At 37.3% G+C, this 19,864-nt stretch overlaps 1 protein-coding gene across 2 annotated transcripts in view; it reads left to right on the top strand.

Moving 5' to 3' along the window:
- Window positions 1-19,864, top strand: part of CDH18 (cadherin 18) — a 274,706-nt gene that overhangs the window by 137,650 nt on the left and 117,192 nt on the right. For both annotated transcript variants that reach the window (XM_061449261.1, XM_061449260.1), the window contains exon 6: window positions 1,939-2,058. In XM_061449261.1, coding sequence (XP_061305245.1) covers window positions 1,939-2,058 — 120 coding nt within the window. The remainder of the gene's footprint in view (window positions 1-1,938; window positions 2,059-19,864) is intronic.

The following is a 19,864-nucleotide window of genomic DNA, read 5'->3' as shown; positions in this document are numbered from 1 at the left end:
GGGCTATAGAAACATACCATTACAGTATTTAGATAATCTGGAGAATATGGAAAAAAAACCCACATTTTCTGTTCTTTGAAGTGACTTGATGTGATTTGCAGGAAATGTTATTCTAAGTTTAAATAGCAAATAAATATGACTGAATAGATTCCTAGAACATTTTAAGAAAATTGCACTAACTTTAATTCATACTTGTTTACCTTGTCACATAAACCAAAATATGGTAATTTAGTCATTTTTACCATTAACTCCTGAATAACTATGAACAGACTACTAGCTCCAGCTTGATTTTGTTACAATACTTCACTTCAAATTCACCAAGGTTTCTTTGTATGTGCTGTGTGAATATATTTATCTATAAGACTGTATGCATTTGGGCTATTCAGAGACCAGAAGACACTACATTGAAGTATGCAGGCACATTTGCTGTACCATTTACCAAGTCATCAGTAGAGATACAAAACCCAAATTTTTGTGTCCAAGTTAGTGTCATTATTAATGAGTATCTTCTTAAACAGTGATAAATCCAAATCTGTGTATATTTTCTTGCTTGCTTTGCTGTACTTGATGTCAGACTCTGCAATTTTAGATATTTATATTCCCAGTGTATACTGAGAGTGTGCACAGTACCAAACAGTACTGTGCAATGGAAACCAATCTATGAAATTAAACAGTTGGTACTGAGGATCCAATGTCCACACCATATGTTTTGGGGAAATCTTATTTCAGATTAGCTCTTGTCTGGTCTCTGAGACTAAATGCCCATTAGCAGTGAGAATAAATCATATGTGCTGCCAAAGCACATCTTTTGGTTTAGTTTTATCCAAAGGAATCTGGTTAGCATGCTCTGAAACTGTTCCACGAGGCAAATCAAAGTATGACAAGTAGGGGAGATCAAGGGAGTCAATTCAAAAGCATACTTCTCACAACTAAGATGTGAAATTGAACACCCCAGAGTGGAGGTGATGCCTCAGTGGTTAATTTGACTGAGAAGCCACTTTCAAGTGCAAAATAACATGAGAGTAGCCTGTTCTATTGCCATTATTCCTGCATTTTAGTACTGGGCCAAGAGAGTCTGTAGAAGGCAGTGTCTGTAGAAGGATAAACAAGAAGGATGAAGACCGAACCTTTATTAACTTGCCATCTTTCATTTAATGATTTCTTATGTGAAGTACTGGGCTGTGATAGCAAAAAAGATGCATCATTAAATGTCTTGAAAAATACAGTAAAATGTAAAATCACTTGTCTCTATCTGTGCAGTACTTTTGCTTTTTATTTCCGACAGAAATGCTACTCATAAGTTATTCTACTTAGTGACATGCTAGAAAATGTGATTTTATGTTTGTAATGGTACATAATAACAGCATACAAATATCTGTCTTTTGAACTCCTTATCTTTCTAATCTGGACCCATCATCTGAATTCCAGAAAGGTTCTAGCAGTTATTCAATTTTCAGATCTTTGGTGCCTTCCAATAGCTAGTCTTTTTGATTTCCCTTAGTCTCTTATTGATTTGGGGACATTTATGCAAAATGTTTTAAATATGTACTTCAAGATTAATTTTTATCGTGGATGAAGAGAATCCTGAAGTCCATAAATACGAATTGTTCAGAAATCTAAGCAATATCCAAATTTAGAATCTATGTGTGTGAACATGCATACATATACATGCTATGTAATTACTGGTTTATGGTTATATATATGTAATTAAGTTACATATACATTATATATAGAGATAAAATTTTGGTGGTTTTGCAAATTAATATAAATAGTTTTCCTTAAAAATATGATAGGATAACAACATACAGAGAAAATGTTATTAATCTCTCTAATTGTACAATCTGAGGACTGCAAAAGCTCAAAAAATGCATCTAAAATATTTTATTTTTCAGAAAATTGCATTTATTATCAATTAATTTTATTTTCTTGTACATACAGGTACATCTGTTCTACAGGTGACAGCCACAGATGCAGATGACCCTACATACGGAAACAGTGCCAGAGTAGTGTACAGTATTCTTCAGGGACAGCCATACTTTTCTGTTGACCCTAAAACAGGTGGGTATTTTATATTTCTGTCAGTGTGATTTCACTAATATGTTGCAGTTAATTAAGTCCGGTAGGTGAAATCCAATGTACAAAATACAGGTGAATGTGATTTTATTTTTTTTAATCCATATTATATTCTTCTTGGTTTAACAATGAAAATTAAGAGTTGTTATGTTTTTCTGAATACAAAAATGAGCCTAGTATGCATAGAATTAATTCTGCATTATGCTATGAGGCAAGCCATTCAGACAAACTGGAATAGCATTTTTCCCATCTTTAGAAGCCTCTCTGTAGGAAATGACTCAAGTATGCCAATGCATAATGGTTTTCAATGCTTTGTTTTGCCTGAAGGTTAAGCTTGGGTGGGTTATTGAATATGTTCTTCAACACATATGCCATAATAAATTAATATCATTTGTGTATTTATAAAACCACAGAATTGCCATTTCACTGAAAAGTTGTTCTAAGATACAAGAAGTAAAATGAGCTGCAATTTTTATGCTGAAGCTCTATACATCGCCCTTTCCTTTTTTTTTCCACAAAGTGTAAGTTATGTGTAATTAATCCAAATAGATTTCTTTAAAGAGAGAAGAAATCTCTTTTGGGGATGAGGGTTGTTACTAGCTTTGGATTTTCTGAAGAGCAGTATCTTAAATATTAATATGAAGTTATATTTTCAGTACATATTTATATGCTTAATAATGAGGAAAGATGATTTAAGAAAGTACTTTATTCATCTGAATTTTGTAACTGGTTTTGCCTATCTACATCAAAGCTTTAATACTGAGGGGAAAGAATGAAAAATAGTGATCCCTGCAATTAACTTTAAGGAAGAATAATGTTTTTTTTTTAAATGTGCTAAAGTGAAGTAAGTACAGCGTAAATAGTTTCCATTGTAATGTTTCTAAATTTAAATGTCTTTGCTGCATGCCTTAAGCTCTGTGGAACTTGGAGGTATATGCTTGCTTCATTACAAGAGAAGTGGATCTGTGCCATCTCAGCTAGCTTTGAGGTAGGGCTTCTGTTGACCAGAAGGCTGGACTTGGTAACCTCCAGAGATCTCTCAGCCTATATTCTTTTATAAGTTTGTGAGCTCATGTTAGAAAGGCCTAATTGTGCAAAGTGTAATAGGATCATGTTGGAGGGCTGTGTAAAGTGCTGGGAGACAATCCAGATGCAGGCCTGTTCATAAATACTTTGTTAAGGGAACAACTGCTGGCACGCATCTTACCCAGCCATGTGTGAGTACAGTCTGGCAGAGCTGGAATAGGCTAAAACCACTCTGGGGTACATGTTAACAACTAAGGGGTATGGAAAATCAGTGGTACCGTGCCCAAGCTCTCTCTGCCCTTTTTTTTACTTAGAAATGCAACCCTGGTCTGCATTTCTACTTCTGTTTTGGCACTCTGAGGCAATGGTCTATATTTTTTATTTTTATAATGGTGTGGAACTTGTAGTCTGGAGCTGCTGTTCAGTCAGCGGAGGATCACAGTGTATGTTCTCAGTATCATCAGGTCTGTATCACAGAAGAAATGAGTGCTGTTATATCACTGGTGTTATGTTATTAAGAAAGAAGGAGTGTATTTTCACTTCCCAAGTCTTAGGCTTTGAAAGGCATTTAATAACACTTTATGAACGTAAACTGTTTTTAGTATGTCTGTGGAAAATGAAAATTATTCTGATACCATAATTATTAAAATGACAAAAGAATAAATACCTTAGGAGGTAAGTGGAGAGTGAAGCAGTGGAAAAAAATAGGGAAAGCTTTTTGACTTGATAACTTGTCCTTTTATAATTGCAGAATAGCAGTTAATTTAATTTGTCGTGATAGAATGGGAAGAAGTAGAATATTGGAAATGATGCGAAAGTCTTGAAGAATAGAGTGTTTCACTATGAAATTTCACTTTGAATTTCTAGGCTTTGAGACTTATTTTCTAAAAACATCAGTCTTCTGAATTTGCAAGCCTTTCTGTGACCTATTTTTCCTAAGGCTTCAATTGTTCAATTCCATCTTAATTTTATTTTATCTGGAAGTTTTCTGAATTTACACTGACATGCACAAGCTTCCTTTACAAGAAAGGAGGGACAAACCAGGGGAAAAGAGAGGGCTAAAGAACCTGACATTCATGACTGAATGTAATGTTTTGAAGCCTAAGGATATTTTATGGCTATAGGTAAAGCTTCTTGGAGCTATCAGAAACAGACATCAAGTTTTCATAGCTCAGCATGAATACTCATTTTAAGAAGTCTTCTGCTTCTGGCTTAGTGATGTCTAAACTTGGTTTTAAACAACTTATTATCTGAAGACTTTAAAGTTACAGATTTTTTAGGAGCTTAGTTTAGAATAAATAGGATTTTAGAACTCATGCACCAGAAATATAACAGTGGGCCAGCATCAAATTACAAACTTGTGTCCACAACCAAAGGAGGACAGAAGTGCATTGTGGGGACAGTACCCCTGGTGCGGTAATTAGAGACTCAAGCATGGGCTCCTCCAGGGGCTGTCCTGGGAGAGCTTTAGCCCCATGGGCCAGGACTGAAACCCGTCATGAGAAGTCCACAGGAGATGCTGCCTGATCACCCTTCAGGCTGAGGGAGCTACTGCCTACAGACACATTATAGGATGCAGGGAAAAGCCTTATGGTATTGCACTAGACTTGGATGTTTAGAGGAAAGACCTCTAAACAGGAGAGGGAGGGATTGAGTTGGATTAGGGAGTGAAAAGCAAGGGATAATAGGGGGATAAGAGGATAAATGGGGCCCATGGTATATAAACAGGCTCTTATTGGTTATCTGGTCATGCTCTGTGCTTGATCAGCACCATCTATCATATCTTATGCTCCATTTCTAACTATTTCCTCAGTAAGGAGGCTCTATCTGTGTGCATGTGTGTGTGTAAGTTTAAGTGCCAGCAACTGGAGGTGGATGACCATGGGTCACAAAGGCCATTGTGTCTGTGGTGCCAGCAAACTGGAGAGCACAGAGTGTGTACATATTGTATGGGTGCTTATGTCAGTGTGGGATCATGACTGAGTCTCAGGCTGCTGTAGCCACTGAGTTCAATGAGTGGCTTGGGTGCCAGGTACCCAGGTGGCCAAAAGTCTGGGCCAGATACTGGAGAAACCAGAGATCTCAGAATTCAGTGTTTGGAGCAGCTAAGAGGTCCAGACCAGTCTGGGGGGACTGTATGGTCTGTGGGTTAACTGAGAGGCCTTTTTGCATATGCGTGTCTCTGTGTGTGAGGCAAGGGGAGACCAGGGAGCCAGCTACTGGGGGTTTATAATGTATACGTGGGATATCATTGGGCATTCGGGGCCCAAGGGCTCCAGGGCCCATTACTGGATACGCTCCATGTGTAAGACCCATTACTGGGGGATCCATAGTGGGCTGGAGTGAGCGGGGATGTGTGAGTGTGTCCAGGGTTAAAACGGAGTTTGTGCCTGCAGCTGGAGGGGAACTGCAGGTGTTGGGTATGTATGTCCAGGTGCCAGTAAGCATGAAGACTGGGATCCAAATGCCAGCTACTGGATAGACCAAGTGCCTAATGCATATTAAAGGAGGGATGTAGCATGTTGAGTATGTGTGTAATGTCCAGCTATAAACCATCCTTCATCCTGATCAGCCAGAGGAGGATGAGGCTGTTTATGCCATTTGTGCTTGAGTCCTGAGTGTTTCTATCCATGTGTCACTGCTGTGTGTATGCATTGCATGTGTGCATGTACCTCCTTGGAGCGCATACTTAGCCTCATTACTGCTTCTGAATCATGGATTAAAAAGGGAGCTACAGCAACCTCATTTCCATCAGGCTAATAGACTTGGCAACTCCCAACAACCTTTAGTCTTTCAGTTGATTGGCTCTAGGGCCTGTGTTTTGATTTGGTGTTTTTTTTTCCCCTGTGAAGGAAGAATTGTAAACTCTGTGTGTAGAAATTTGCTGCAGCTATGTTGTTATGACTATAAATGTCAGAACTACTGTCCGTGAATAATAAAGTGTAAGATTTTCAAAATCCTTTGAATTTGAATGGCTCTCTAGGAAGTGTTTTGTATTTATGTTTATTAATTACTTCTAGTAATTAGCTATGGGATGTAATAGTAATTACCTATGTAATTAGTAATCAGCTGTGACAGCCTGTGCTGGTTCCTGGTTGCTTTTCTCCACAACTGCAGCAAAATATGCTGATGAATTTTTATTAATAACTATGTATTCATAATGCTGATGAAAGAGAGAGAGGTCAATGCCTAGATCCTAGGTTAATTTGCAAAGCTTATAAGTATAGGATTATACGATTGTTTTTTAAATCAAAATACTCAGGGAACCCCAGAAAACATGAGTTGCTTATCCTTTTAGAGTACTATTAACCACACTGGAAAAATAAAATGAAATTAAAAGTTATTAGTGGAAAGTAGAGCAAATAATCTGTTAAGATACTTAGTGGTTTAATATGGTTCCCCTGCAATCTTTTTAAATGTCCAAATATCTGTGAAAACTTTTCTTGGGAGGCTGAGTTACAAACTTAGTATTCAACCTTTCCCAAACCATGAGGTCTTTTGATCCATTAACTTGATGTAGGATCTATCCCTGCTTGTACTTGCTTGTCAAGTGTGGCTCATCAAACAGCAACGGTCAACATTTGACAGATGACCCAACCCCAGAAGCTCATTTTTTTTCCTGAGGAAACCTCAAATTGAACTGTGGGTTTTTCCTAGCAGCTATAGCAGCCCCCTTTCATTTGCCATATGCTTTGGGAATGAAAGTGAAACCTATAGTCCAGTTCTACTGCTTACATAGTAAATCCATATCTGGAGGATGTTAGCTAACACACAGCTCTTCCCAGATGCATCAATCTTTCTGAACATAACATACAGAGAAAATTAATCTGTGGAATGTTTGTCCTTTCACATCAGCAGTTCTGTTTGGAAGCATGATGAAATAGATAAAACCATTCATTGCAGTTTTGAAATGCAGACACTAGTGGGATGGGAGAGAAACACATTTTTCATTGAATTTAATTTAATGTGGAAAAGATTAAATATTTGTGTTTAATTGTATTTATAATGATCCGCTGTTGTATCAGTAATATTGCAAGGATCTTAATCATGTATCAGCTTGTTTGAGATTTTTTACCTGAAGATATTAATAAAGAAATACGAATGCCTATTTGTAAAATAACATTGCTGCAAATTATACAGACTATTAGGCGTGAGAAGAGTGTCAACCTCCTTCTGCTTTCTGTCTTCACAATAACATGAACAATGGCTTCAAGCATCCCTATAAGAAATGTCCTGTTTGCTAATTATCTACTTTGGTTCCTGACTGAGAGCACAATAGAAATAATAAACATAGTCAGTGTCTGAATAGATGCTTCCAAATACAGAGAAGTGCCTCATAAACACCAAATAAGCAACCCCTGAAGTTCAAGGTTTTTGTTCTCATCTGTAACTACTATTCTTACATTTTTCTAGAAGTCTTTGACCATAGTTCATATGGGAATGGCTGATTTTGTGGCATTATAATATGTAGAGTGTAATTTTAAAGTTGCATATGTATTCCTCTGCAAAACAAGAAAAAAATTCTGTTTATGAAGTTATTCACAGATTTCATGCTGAAAAATACATACTAATACTTAAAAAGACTCACCCTTTTATGGGTTATATTAAAATAAAGTTCTTTTAATACTGAGGTAGTAGTTATGGATTTAATGGATTAAGTTTTACCTTATTTCCTTATATTAGAGAAAATAAGTTAAATGGGCATAAAGAGGAGTTACACAGACCTTCCAGTGCAAAAAGAAAGGGCACCTTTTGCATGCTTTAGTAGAAAAATCTGTCTTGTTATTCCAGATAAGAATCTACTGGGCTAATTCAAGTAGTGGAGGTATTTCATGTTACTTGGCTCTGCTGTACATAGGAATTCAGACCAGTTAGTAAAATCATTTCAGAAATCAAATTCTGCCACTTACTTGAATGAGCATTCTTATTTTTTTTTTAGGGTTTTTTTTTTTTTTAATCAAAATATATTTCTTAGTGGCAACTGTTTAAAATCAGCATTTTTACTAGGGTTAATGATCCCCTGCTGTTATGCAGGTTGGTTCATGTTAGAGTGCTAACTGAAACTGGAGAGTCCTGGGTTTATCTCTTTCTCTTCATGCTGAGAGGCTCCAATATCTTTTTAATGTACTTAGGGGGCTATAGAATTATCTTACATAAATTGTATGCTTCTGCTCTAAAGGGATACCTTATGATTGTCACCCTAACTCCATAACTAAGACACCACAGCTGATGCCCAGGTTCCTGTAATGTTCTTAACTTAAACTTAACATCCTTTCTCACGGTTTTAACACTGGAGCTCTTAAGCTGTTATTGGACAGTCCCCGTCTGATGCAGGGCAGCAAAGCTAGCAAAAGGTCTAGAGCACAAGTCTTACAAGAAATGGCTGAGGGAACTGGGTTTTCAGTCTGGGAAGGAGGCTTACCACTTGCAACTACCTGAAAGGAGGTTGTAGTCAGTAGGTTGTAGGAGTAGGGTGCTGGTCTGTTCTTGCAGGTAACAAGTATTAGGGTAAGAGTAAATGGTCTCAAGTGGTGTCAGGGGAGGTTTAGATTGGATGTTAGGAAAAATTTTGTCACTGAAAGGGTTGTCAAGCACTGGAACAGGGTGCCAAGGGAAGTGGTGGAGTTACCATCCCTAGAGATATTTCAAAGACCTGTAGATGTGATGCTTAGGGACATGGTTTAATGGTGGACTTGGCATTGCTAGGTTAATGGTTGGACTTGACGATCTTAAAGGTCTTTTCCAAACTTTAAAACCTCCCTTGTGCTTGTGTTGCAGACCACTTATTTATTGCTATTAGAAAATCTCCAATTTAATTATAAGTGATTGGTTTCTACTTGGTATCAGTGAGGTCACAGTGAAGAATCAGTCTGAAAGCTGAGTTATTTTTATTAGTGCTACTTCTTGCTAACAGTGTATAGCGTTAAAATAAATTTATTATGTGTAAAATATATTTATTATATGGATTCTGCAATTTTACCTCAAAGTTGTAAGGACTGTGTTCAATATTTGGGTTTCCATATGCTTATTTTTCCTGAAGAAATTTCTGAAATGTTGCATCTGAAATTACATCTCTAGCATATTTCGTTGCTGAAGTCTGCAGTTTGTTTCAGGAGAATCACTAGAAATTTAAACTCAAAATTTTAGAGACAATTACCTTGTTCTTCTAATTCTATCAGGTACTGTACAATGCACTCCTCCATTCCTGAAGGAACAGAAATATGTACTCCCATCTAGAAATATTGTTACAAACACTTGTGTGAGAGTGTCATCTGCCAGGTCTCAGCTAAGAGTAATGTCCTTTGATTTCAATTTTAAGTAAGTATTGGATTTTCTGCATCTACAGTTTTTACACTTCTGAGATAAAACTCTGAACAATGGAGTTGATTCTCATGGGGGTTTTGTGTGTTCAAAATATTGACACAATGTTACAGTTTTCCCGAGAGTTATTCGAAGGATATCTCAAGCAGTCAAACAGAAGGGCAGAGAAACATGAGCAGAGGAACAGTCTACGTTCCTTTTAGTTTTCTTTCTTTTTATATTTCTGCTCCATTTTGGTACAGTTGAAGATTTTATAAGAGCATTGGTACAACTAAAATGTTGTTGTTTGGGCCTTGTTTTCCACTAGCATGGAAACTGCAGTGAAGGGTACTTGCTAATTGAAAATGTACAAGGAGGAGGGGCAAGATGATGTGCTCAGATGTGTAATAAGAGTAATAACAAAGCAGCAGTAATACCAATACCAGCACTGCTTTGGAGTAAAGGTCTGTACAACCTAGTTTGGTGTTTCTTATGGTGACTGATATCGGGGGGCCATTATCTTGTCTGTGTATCCTGATGCAGGTTTTGCCATCCACTCCCAGGAGATTTTGTGGTCTGTCTGCTGGAGCAGGACTTTGAGTAGTCCAAGATGGATTGATCACTTGTCAGGACCAGTGTTCTGGCACTGTACTTTCTTTGCTGATTACCTACCACCACTGTCTTTTCCAACATCAATCATATAGTTAGAAAGGACAAGCATAGGAGTCAGAAAAGCAAGGGCAAAAAAGATTCCTGATATTCTAACGTTGTTTTCCTTCTTCTATGAGATGGTCCATGTGTACTGGAGATTGAATTCAGAAACAAGGAAGAAACTATTCCTTGGTTGTTCCACTCTTGTTTGTTTCTGGGTTTGTTTTTCTTTCGTCATCTGGTGTGAACAACTGCTGTGGACAATCTGTGTTGTCCAGAAAAAAAAAAAAAAGAAAAAAAAATTGGCACAATCTTCTGTAAGCACTAAATGGCAATTGGCAAGTTCCCAGATGATACTATCATCTTGGCTTCCTAACAAGGACTGCTACAATATGGTAAGTGCATTCATTTTGTTGGTAGACACTTTTTTTTTTAAATTTTATTTCTTTTCAACCTTCCATCTGTAAATACACAGATATATTTTTCCACTTACAACATAATGCCTGCTTATTGTGGCCTATCCCCAGTAGGCAACTAAGCCCCGTACAGCCACTCATTCACAATGGGAGGATGGGGGAGAGAATGGGAGGGATAAAAGTGAGAAAACTTGTGGGTTGAGATGAAAGCAGTTAAATAGAGAAAGCAAAAGCTGTGTGTGCAAGCAAAACAAAATAAGGAATTCATATACTACATCACATTGGCAGGCAGGTTTTCAGCCATACCCAGGAAGGCAGGGCTCCATCTTGTGTAATGGCTGCTTAAGAAGACAAGTACCATAACTCTAAACACTCCCTCCCCCACTTTCTTCCCTCAGGTTTTGTCGCAGAGTGTAATATCCCTTTGGTCAGTTGGGGTCAGCAGCCCCAGCTGTGTCGCTGTCCCAATTCCTTGAGCACCCCCAGCCTATTTGCTGGCAGAGGATTGTGAGAAACAGAAAACTTGACTCTGCTTTACTCTGTCCAAGCAGTGCTCAGCAATAAGTAAAATATCCCTGTGCTATCAACACTGTTTTGGTCACAGAATGGCACCATATGAGGTACTATGAAGAAAACTAACTCTTTCCCAGCCAACCAGTACAGTGGTGAAGCGCTTTGTTTATTTGTTCAACCAGATTTAAAGTGTGTGATGTGAAAGCAGTGTGAGATACATGATCATGTAGTTTGGATTCTTTTACCATGTCCTTTACAGTTTTTCTCTTAGGTGTAAAATTACTATTTATTTACCATTGCCAGGTTTTGCTTTTACCTTCTAGAGGACATTGGAATAGGTTCCTATAGGAGACACTGGAAAAGGTTCCTAATGTTAATGTTTATTAAGCTCCATATTTGGAGACATTCACATTTTTCAGATTTACTGAGGATAGTACCGTTAGTACTGATAATGCTGTTTTTCGGAGGTTTAGAATACTGTGCTGTATGTATTGCAAAAGTTTAAGATCTTGGTGTGAGAAAAGCATTACTTCTGTGGTGTGAACTTCTGTGAACAGGTGTTCCTCTCTGTGTCTTTGAACTTTTCAGAAGGGTTATATGAATCATTAATTGTAAGTTTTCTGTTTTTAAGCAAAGAAGGCTAATGTTGCATTGAAACAAAGTCTGGAAATTACGTGTGCGATAAAACATGTTTAAGTTGAGAAAAAGAGAATGAATAAGATTTCACCCTAAGCCCACAAATACATTACTGTAATTTTTACCTTAACTTGGATGAGAGCCAGGACACTGACTCAGAAGGTGAATGCAGTAGATTCTTTAAAGACTGTGCCCCTAAGGACCAGTTCACATGTTAGCAATACTTTTACAGACCAGTCTTTATTGTTGTGGAATTAATCAGTGACTTTATTGCCTTTAATTGTGCTAACAGGTGTCCTTTTTCTAGATGATAGGTTATTATTGGCATTTCTGGCTATACCAGAAAGAATTACTGGAGCATTAGATCTTTCTCTTTGCCCCCTTAAATTTTTGGCCAGGGGGCTGAAATGAAGATGCAGAGCAAACCATTAGGTTGAACTTTTTAGAGGTGCCCTAATTCATACACAACTCTGCTTTTTCATCCACATTTCCCTTTTCCAGTTATCCCTTTCAAAAGCTGTTGTGAGTATTGGTATTGTTGAGAGTAATAATTTCAGCAATGCAGTTAAAAGGTGGCAATGAAACTTCACAGTGGCAAGCAAAATGACAGAGCAATACTGAGGTACTATTCCAGGAGCTATGTTATCTGATGGTTTGGTAATGATAAAATGCCTGCTTATGGTTGGAGACACACGGGATATATATTTATTAAATGGCTTAATTTCTTGTGTCTCTATTTTATGAGATTTTTTTAGATCTATTATGTTAACAATGCCATTGCTTTATTGTTTGAGTAAGTTCACATTTTTTGCCTTTATTATTTTGTGAAATTACATCTAATTCACACTGGAGACAGGGAAAAGACCAGTAGTGGTAGACTTGTGAAAACGAAATGAGGCATATAGAACTGATGGAAGATACCATTTCCTTTAGTAGTGCATATAAACAGAGATTTTTGTAATTCACACAAGGCCTGTGATAGCTACTGTCAGAATTAATGCATAATCTACAGTAGATCAATAAATACACGTGTGTGGTTTCCCATCAGTCTTCATCTTTTAGAACAATGCATCCATTTTCATTTAGAATCTGAATAAATGCGGCTGATAATATCTTTTCTTGTAATAAACCATACAGAACCACAAACCTACTATGGTAATGCTACTTTTCCAAAGATTATGTGTAAAGAAAATGCTTCTCAAGAAATACTGTCTTGTAAAAATGATTCAATTGCAGTTGAGTTACTTTCTAGCAAAAACTGAACAAAAGCCTCATAAAATTAATGCAAGCTCCATATCTGTTTGCCATCTACTTAAAAAAAAACAAACCAACCAACCAAAAAAAAACCCAAACCACAACGTATTTATGAATCCATTTCACACCAGTTTTAAAATGTGATAAAAATTAAGATGACATTTGAGGAACCTCTATAATTTAGTTCTTACCTGAAAAGGAAGGGAGAAAGAAACTACATCCAGAAATCACAAGCAAACCTGTGATCTTCCAGGAAATTTGACCTTTACCAGCTGCATGTCAGTTTTTGTCCTCCCTTTGATATTCGACTTTGTAGCCTTCACACTGTTACTGCCTGAGTGAACAGGGAGCACAAAGCCTGACAATAAGGTTTCCCTTAAGTGGAGTCCATCTTTTGTGAACTTGCCTCAGAGTTGTTTTCATTTCTTTGCTGACTTTGTCAAGCCCAAGAGCAGCAGCAGAAGCAGAACAGTGTGTTTTGTCTGGTCTTTAAGACTACAGATAGGCTCTGATCAAACAATAACAAGCAAATTTACCTTGTATCTTTGTAACTGTCTTTATGATTTAGCAGCATATTTGTAAATTTAAAATCTAGGAGAGACTACAGCCAGACTTCCTGAGACTCTTACTTCACTTCCAGGAGAGGATGCTGTTCAGTACTAGTCTCAGTTTACTTGTCTTTGCTTACACATGTATTTTGTGACTTAATTGATCAACAGTAGTAGGAATTTTTTTTCTGAGGTCTTTTTTTTTTTTTTCTGATGGTCTTATGAATCAGCATTTGTTCACTACCACCATGTCTGGAAGTGGAATGTTTGCATGACAAAGGCACACATATAGGTTACTAAATCCAAGGCTCTGTCTGTATTTGCTCTTTACAGATTTCTATATAGACTTGCCATTCTACTTGTCAGGGTCCAGAGTTCCCTAACAGGATACCCTAGTGGCTGGGTGGGCCCCATGTCAGCTCCCTGGGGCTGTCAGCCCTTGTGCCAACAATACCGCAGTACGTCAGGTTTCCAGCTCCTTACAGCCCTGTCCTGCCAATCCATGTCCTTGTCCCCAGGGAGGTGCCCAAAGCCTGAGACTGGGGCTGCCGTGGTGACCTCTGGGCCGCCCTGCTTCCAGCTGGGGGGTGGGATGGGCCATCACTCACTTGGGGAGACCATGGCATCTGGTCCCAGGGAGCTGCCTGCCCCTGTGGTGCCCTCACACTATTGCAAGTGTTGTCAACAAAGGTCTGTAAGATGGATGTTTTTCTTCACATTTTTGAACACATGATTAAAGCCCATCCCTCAGGTAAAGAAAGAGTTTTCAAATTCCCAGCCAGCCAGTACATACCTTATGCAATATTTTAAACATTAGATAAAGCCTCTGTCATTGAAAACTGTCACATTTAGAAGTGGGAAAAGGAGAGCTCTCTCTGCTACCAATTGCAGAGCAGTTCAGCCCAGTCTGCAGTCTTTAATTTAGGTCCCTGAGGAAGTCTTTTGTTTTCACATATTTTTGTCTTGTTTTTCTCTTGGTATGCATTTCAGGATTACACATGAATTTTCTTGCAATATTTGTGGTCATGATTGCAATATAAAATATTCTAAAGATGCTGTTCCTCCTTCTTTTTGCTTACCTGGTCCATAAAATTTGCAGTATTTCTGTTTTTTTGGGGGGAGCATGCTTGCATTGTTTGCAAGAAAAAATTCAATTCTATCTGTAACACTGAGGAAAGTGTAAAAGCAGAAACCTTCCTGGAATTTAGTAAAACATTTGCAGTCCTGGAAGCATATATAGCCATCATGGGAGTCCTAAGGGAAACAGGCAGTTTAAACAAGGTTTTGCTGTCTCCCAGACTGTTCTTTCAAGAAATACATTTTGGATCCATAGATAGCATTTAAAAGTGTTTGGGCAGAAAATGTAACAATTCTCTATATATCTAGACACCATGGCTTCACTTTACTTGAATGGAAGATGAAAATAAAATGAGGGACTTACCAGCTAAGGCTGTTTCTTCCTGAGAAGTTTCTCCTTAAGATGAGATTTCCTCTAGGTTTTTGTCTTCATCATGAAATGGCAAGTACTGGTAATACAATGGAGATCCTTTTACTTGAATGCGTTTCCCAAATCTTGGGTTTCATCCATTTGTAATCAGTTCTGATAAAAAGTGAGTATCATTGTGATATGGATTAATCATCAAAGCCATAATGTTCTGTAAAAGTAACTGCATCACTGAAAGAACATACAAGCATAGTTACTTGTCTAATCCTTTGCATTTACTTAAATGCAGTACCCTTCTGTCCTGTAGACAGGAAGCCTCCATTTGCAAAGTGAACATTTTTATGGCAAATATATAGTTTACTTTGTATTTTGGTGGAAAAGTAAAGAAAAAGTGCTTTAAATGAGCAAAAGCACATAAATCTCATCCTGTTGGTTTTTTTTACAGAACTTTGTAGTAAATCCTTCTGGATTATTTTATAAGCCTCTATTTTATTAACTGGGTTAGATTTAGTTCAGATGTGATACTGTCTCAAAGGGGTTCTCAGTGGTGTTGTTAATATATGTCAACAATGCATCCTCTGATTCTAAATTAAAAAAAAACCGTAGTATAAATCTTTTGGGAAATTACGCAAAAGATGTTGCTTCTACCCTCAAATTTGTCTAGTGTAATATGTTCTGCAAGAGTTTCAGGAGGCTCTTATTAAAGAACAGTTGCAAGGCATAATGAGATAAAAAAAATATTACAGTGTATTACAAAAAACTGAAAGGCAAATTATATTGTGTAATAGCTGCCATGACAAATGATTATAGATATATAAATTGCTAATGTAAAATCTCATCTGTAAACTATCACAAAAGATGAAAGAAGGTAAAAAAATATTGAAAAACAATTTTTTTCTGAACGTGGTAGACTACTGTAACACTACACTCTTAATAATTTCAATATAGTTATATATTAAAGTATGAAAAAAATAATTTCATGTTCAATATTTAGATTTATTTGAGACATCTTGTTCAGCTAATATCCTGTTAAGTTAGGAAACTAAGAGCAAGTACAGTGTAATATTAAGTACAGTACAGTTGAGTTTGGCTTGTGAATATGTGCAGTACAATTGAACTTGGCTTGTGAATTGTTCTTAAAATAATGTTTCTTGACATAACTCTTGAATATTTATAATTCTTGTAAATTCTGTCCTTCCATTTCTCTTCAGGTAGAGCCTTCTTTTTCCCTGGCAGTATTTCCATGATACAGATCTTGCAAGGGGTTTTTCCTTTAATCTGGGCTGCTTTAACAAATGAACAAAATCAACATCTGATAATTTTAAAAACCTTTGAAAAATCCATTTCTGGAGTTGCTTCTTTTCAAAGAAGAGCAGATGCAAAATGAAATCTTAAAAAATTGCAAATTAAAATATAGATGATCAGACTGTGACTTTCTGTCATTGCTTGAAGAGAGGGTGATGAATATTTGCCATCCATGTGCTTCTCTCAGGATGCATTGTTCTTCAAAGATACAAGGGGCAGTTAGTGTCTTGCTTCTCATAGGAGTGGCCTCCAGGGATAGTAATTTTTCACTGTCTTAAATGTCAGAAGCATACACTGAAACAAATGGAATTAATTGTATGTGTCTTGATCAACTAACCATACAAGAGGTGAAAGACCCACAGGTATCTTTAATTTGAATGTGGTTTAATCTAACTTTGCAGGAATTTTGTCCTCTAAATAGAGACTTTCTGGCAAGACTTTAAGAACAGTCTAATCAGCATGAACCTTAGTTGTGGGCTATCTACTGCAGTCACTGAACACTGCATTAGGCTGTTTGTTTGTCAAAATCTAGTGAGATTTTTTTTCTTTCTTTGTCCTTTGCAATTAACAATACAGCTAACAGCTGTGGCCAGATGACAGTCACAATGTTGCTGTGGCTTTAATATTTTCTTCTTTTGACTCTGCAGATTCTTTCTGACAGGAGTCCTCAGGGTGAATTTCAGGGCCTTGAAATTAAAAATTATTCGTGTAGTTGCTGACACATGTTTTTAGGCAGAAGCAGAATAACAAAACAAAATGAAACATCCTTTGTATTTTCTCTCAAGTCAGATGTTTTACTTAAAAGATCCTAAGTTATTAGTGAAATTTTCATTTTTACTAGCACTGTACCACACAGTAAGAGTATAAAAGTTATAGGTAAAAAGGAGCAGAGCTTTTAAACTCATGTGAAATGCTAGGATTTTTTTAGACTACCTCACCTTTTCACTGCTTTTCTATTTATTTTTATCTATAGTTAGTTATTTTTCACCTCTATTTGTATGCCAAATAACTCCTCCCTTGTAGAACATATGAATTGAAGTACTCAGCGGCACAAACATAATAAAGGAAAATATTTTTATGACAAGAGTTACTTAGGACTTGGTATAGTACCCAGCCAGATGTTTTTCCAGTACTTACAGCTTTTGTAGTACTTTTAAAAACCAGCCCATGATGTTGTCTGTGCTGCAACCCGCCTGTAGCTCAGGAGGATATGAGAACACCTTCTTCTGTGGTGCTGTAGTTAGCTCAATTCACTTTGAATCCAGGGCCTTCTCCAGGGCTTGTTCAATTTACCTGTGGAGAAGGACACTCCAGTACATTCTAACCCACTAGTGTCTCCTGCCTGAACACATGCTTCCTGTCCTCAGGAGGAAGCAGGGGCAGAGGACAGCTGTGCCATGCATGTCAAGCATTGCTGGGACTCATGAAGGGAGCACCAGCCTCTGAACTAAAGAAATATGCTTGGTTTATAAAAAAAAAAATAAAATTGCACTATATATGAATAATAGATGCTTGAATTACCGGTATGCTGTAATACCTTGGATCTTAGTTTCAGTTAACTTTCCTGTTCATATATCCAATCTTTCTATGCAGAGCAAGATAATGTGATTATGCTATCCACTGTGAAATCTCATGGAACTACTCTCTTGAATGAGGTTGTGTGTTTACAGTTATACTAAGCATGACAGAATAAATCAACAGATATATCAAACAGTAGCTCTGATTTAATAATACATGCTGATGATAATACACAATCTTAGTTCATGGATTTCGTGATCTAGACCTGTTTGAACTGGTAGATGTAGTTTCTTCCTTTTTGTTATTTTTTGTGTATATTAATTTCTGTAACTCCAAGATAAAGCTCTGATCGTTTAAAGAGTTGTATGGCTTAGTTTTAATACTAGCCTGTGTCTATGTTGGCAAATACCCTAACATAGAATCAGAGACTCATAGGAAATGGATTAAGATAATGCAATTGCATTAACTGTTGCAAACTGCAGTGTAACACATGTGAACTCCAGCACTTCACACATATAGTGTCCTGATGCCTTTCCAGGAAGCAGAAAAAAGCATTAGGCTTAGAAAATTCTGCCTTCTTCACTACAAATACTAGATGAAACACTATGCATGATCTTATAAAATTAGGAAGCCATGAGTTACAGAAGCTATTATTTTCAGGATTGCAAGAGGAAAAACTATTTTGAATGTGAAATTGAAGAATTATCACAGGGATGGATATGAATTGTATTTCAGATATCTGCATTAAAAAAAAAATAGGATTCTAAGAAACCATGAAAGAAATAATTACGTTAGTATAAGCAAGACAAAATGAAATAATGAATCTTAGCTGAAGTAGAATTGAAGTATTTCATTATAATATCTATAATTTGTTGATCTGTGAGGCTAGAGACACATTCCTTTAGGCCTGTATTTATATAAGCAGTACATTTCTCTGTTTTTTTTTTTTTCTCTTTTTAAACCATGTACCCTTAGAAAAATCTTGCCTGACAGATCTGATACAAAAGAAAAATGCCGATGGAACAAAAAAAATTGTCCCTTTTTTTTAGATTTTCTCATTTAGGGGCATGAAATGGGCTGTGGTCAAACCAAATGTTATGGTATATTATTTTCTGAAATACTCTTATTCTTTGATGACTGGAAGTACATTTAATGCATAGCCAGATTCTAGGCACTCCTTTTTCACTACTACTGTGTGAGTGGACACTGTCGTGTTTGTTGTGTAATATGGATTGGCCCATGAAATCATCTATCATTTTAATGCAGACACTTGGCTTGTGCCTTATTGTTGACAATTTCAGTACATTTTTTGTTGAGCAAGTATACCAATTCTCCTCTTTTCTGTTATTAACAATTCATATGTTACATCTCCAGAATTGGTCTTTGTTGAACACAACATTTGTCTATAATGTCTCCTTGGTGCTGACCACTTACATATATTTTCACATCTCAGAAGGTTATAAAATGTTCAGTATAGTTATCTGATATAGAATCATGGAACAGTTAGGGTTGAAAAGGACCTTAAGATCATCTAGTTCCAACCTCTCTGCCATGGGCAGGGACACCTAACACTAAACCATGTCACCCAAGGCTCTGTCCAACCTGGCTTTGAACACCACCAGGAATAGAGCATTCACAATTTCCCTGGGCAACCTGTTCCAGTGCCTCACCACCATAACAGGAAAGAATTTCTTCCTTATATCCAATCTAAACTTCCCCTGTTTAAGTTTTAACCCATTACCCCTTGTCCTGTCACTACAGTCCCTAATGACTAGTCCATCCCCTGCATCCCTATAGGCCCCCTTCAGATGCTGGAAGGCTGCTATGAGGTCTCCATGCAGCCTTCTCTTCTCCAGGCTGAACAGCCACAACTTTCTTAGCCTGAATTCATAAGGGAGGTGCTCCAGTCCCCTGATCATCCTCGTGGCCCTCCTCTGGACTTGTTCCAACAGTTCCATGTCCTTTTGATGTTGAGGACACCAGAACTGCACCCAATACTCCAAGTGAGGCCTCACAAGAGCAGAGCAGAGGGGCAGGATCACCTCCTTCGACCTGCTGGTCACGCTCCTTTTGATGCAGCCCAATACGGTTGGCTTTCTGGGCTGCAAGCGCACACTGCAGCTGACTCATGTTCATTTTCTCATTGACCAACACCCCCAAGTCCTTCTCCGCAGGGCTGC

Source organism: Pezoporus flaviventris, unplaced genomic scaffold (genome assembly GCF_033815535.1).
Source record: "Pezoporus flaviventris isolate CSIRO_AGI_PZ_B2104156 unplaced genomic scaffold, CSIRO_AGI_Pfla_v1 ptg000007l, whole genome shotgun sequence".
Lineage (NCBI taxonomy): Eukaryota > Metazoa > Chordata > Aves > Psittaciformes > Psittacidae > Pezoporus > Pezoporus flaviventris.
The sequence above is the reverse complement of the archived record's forward strand: the minus strand, read 5'-3'. Positions and strand labels throughout refer to the sequence as shown.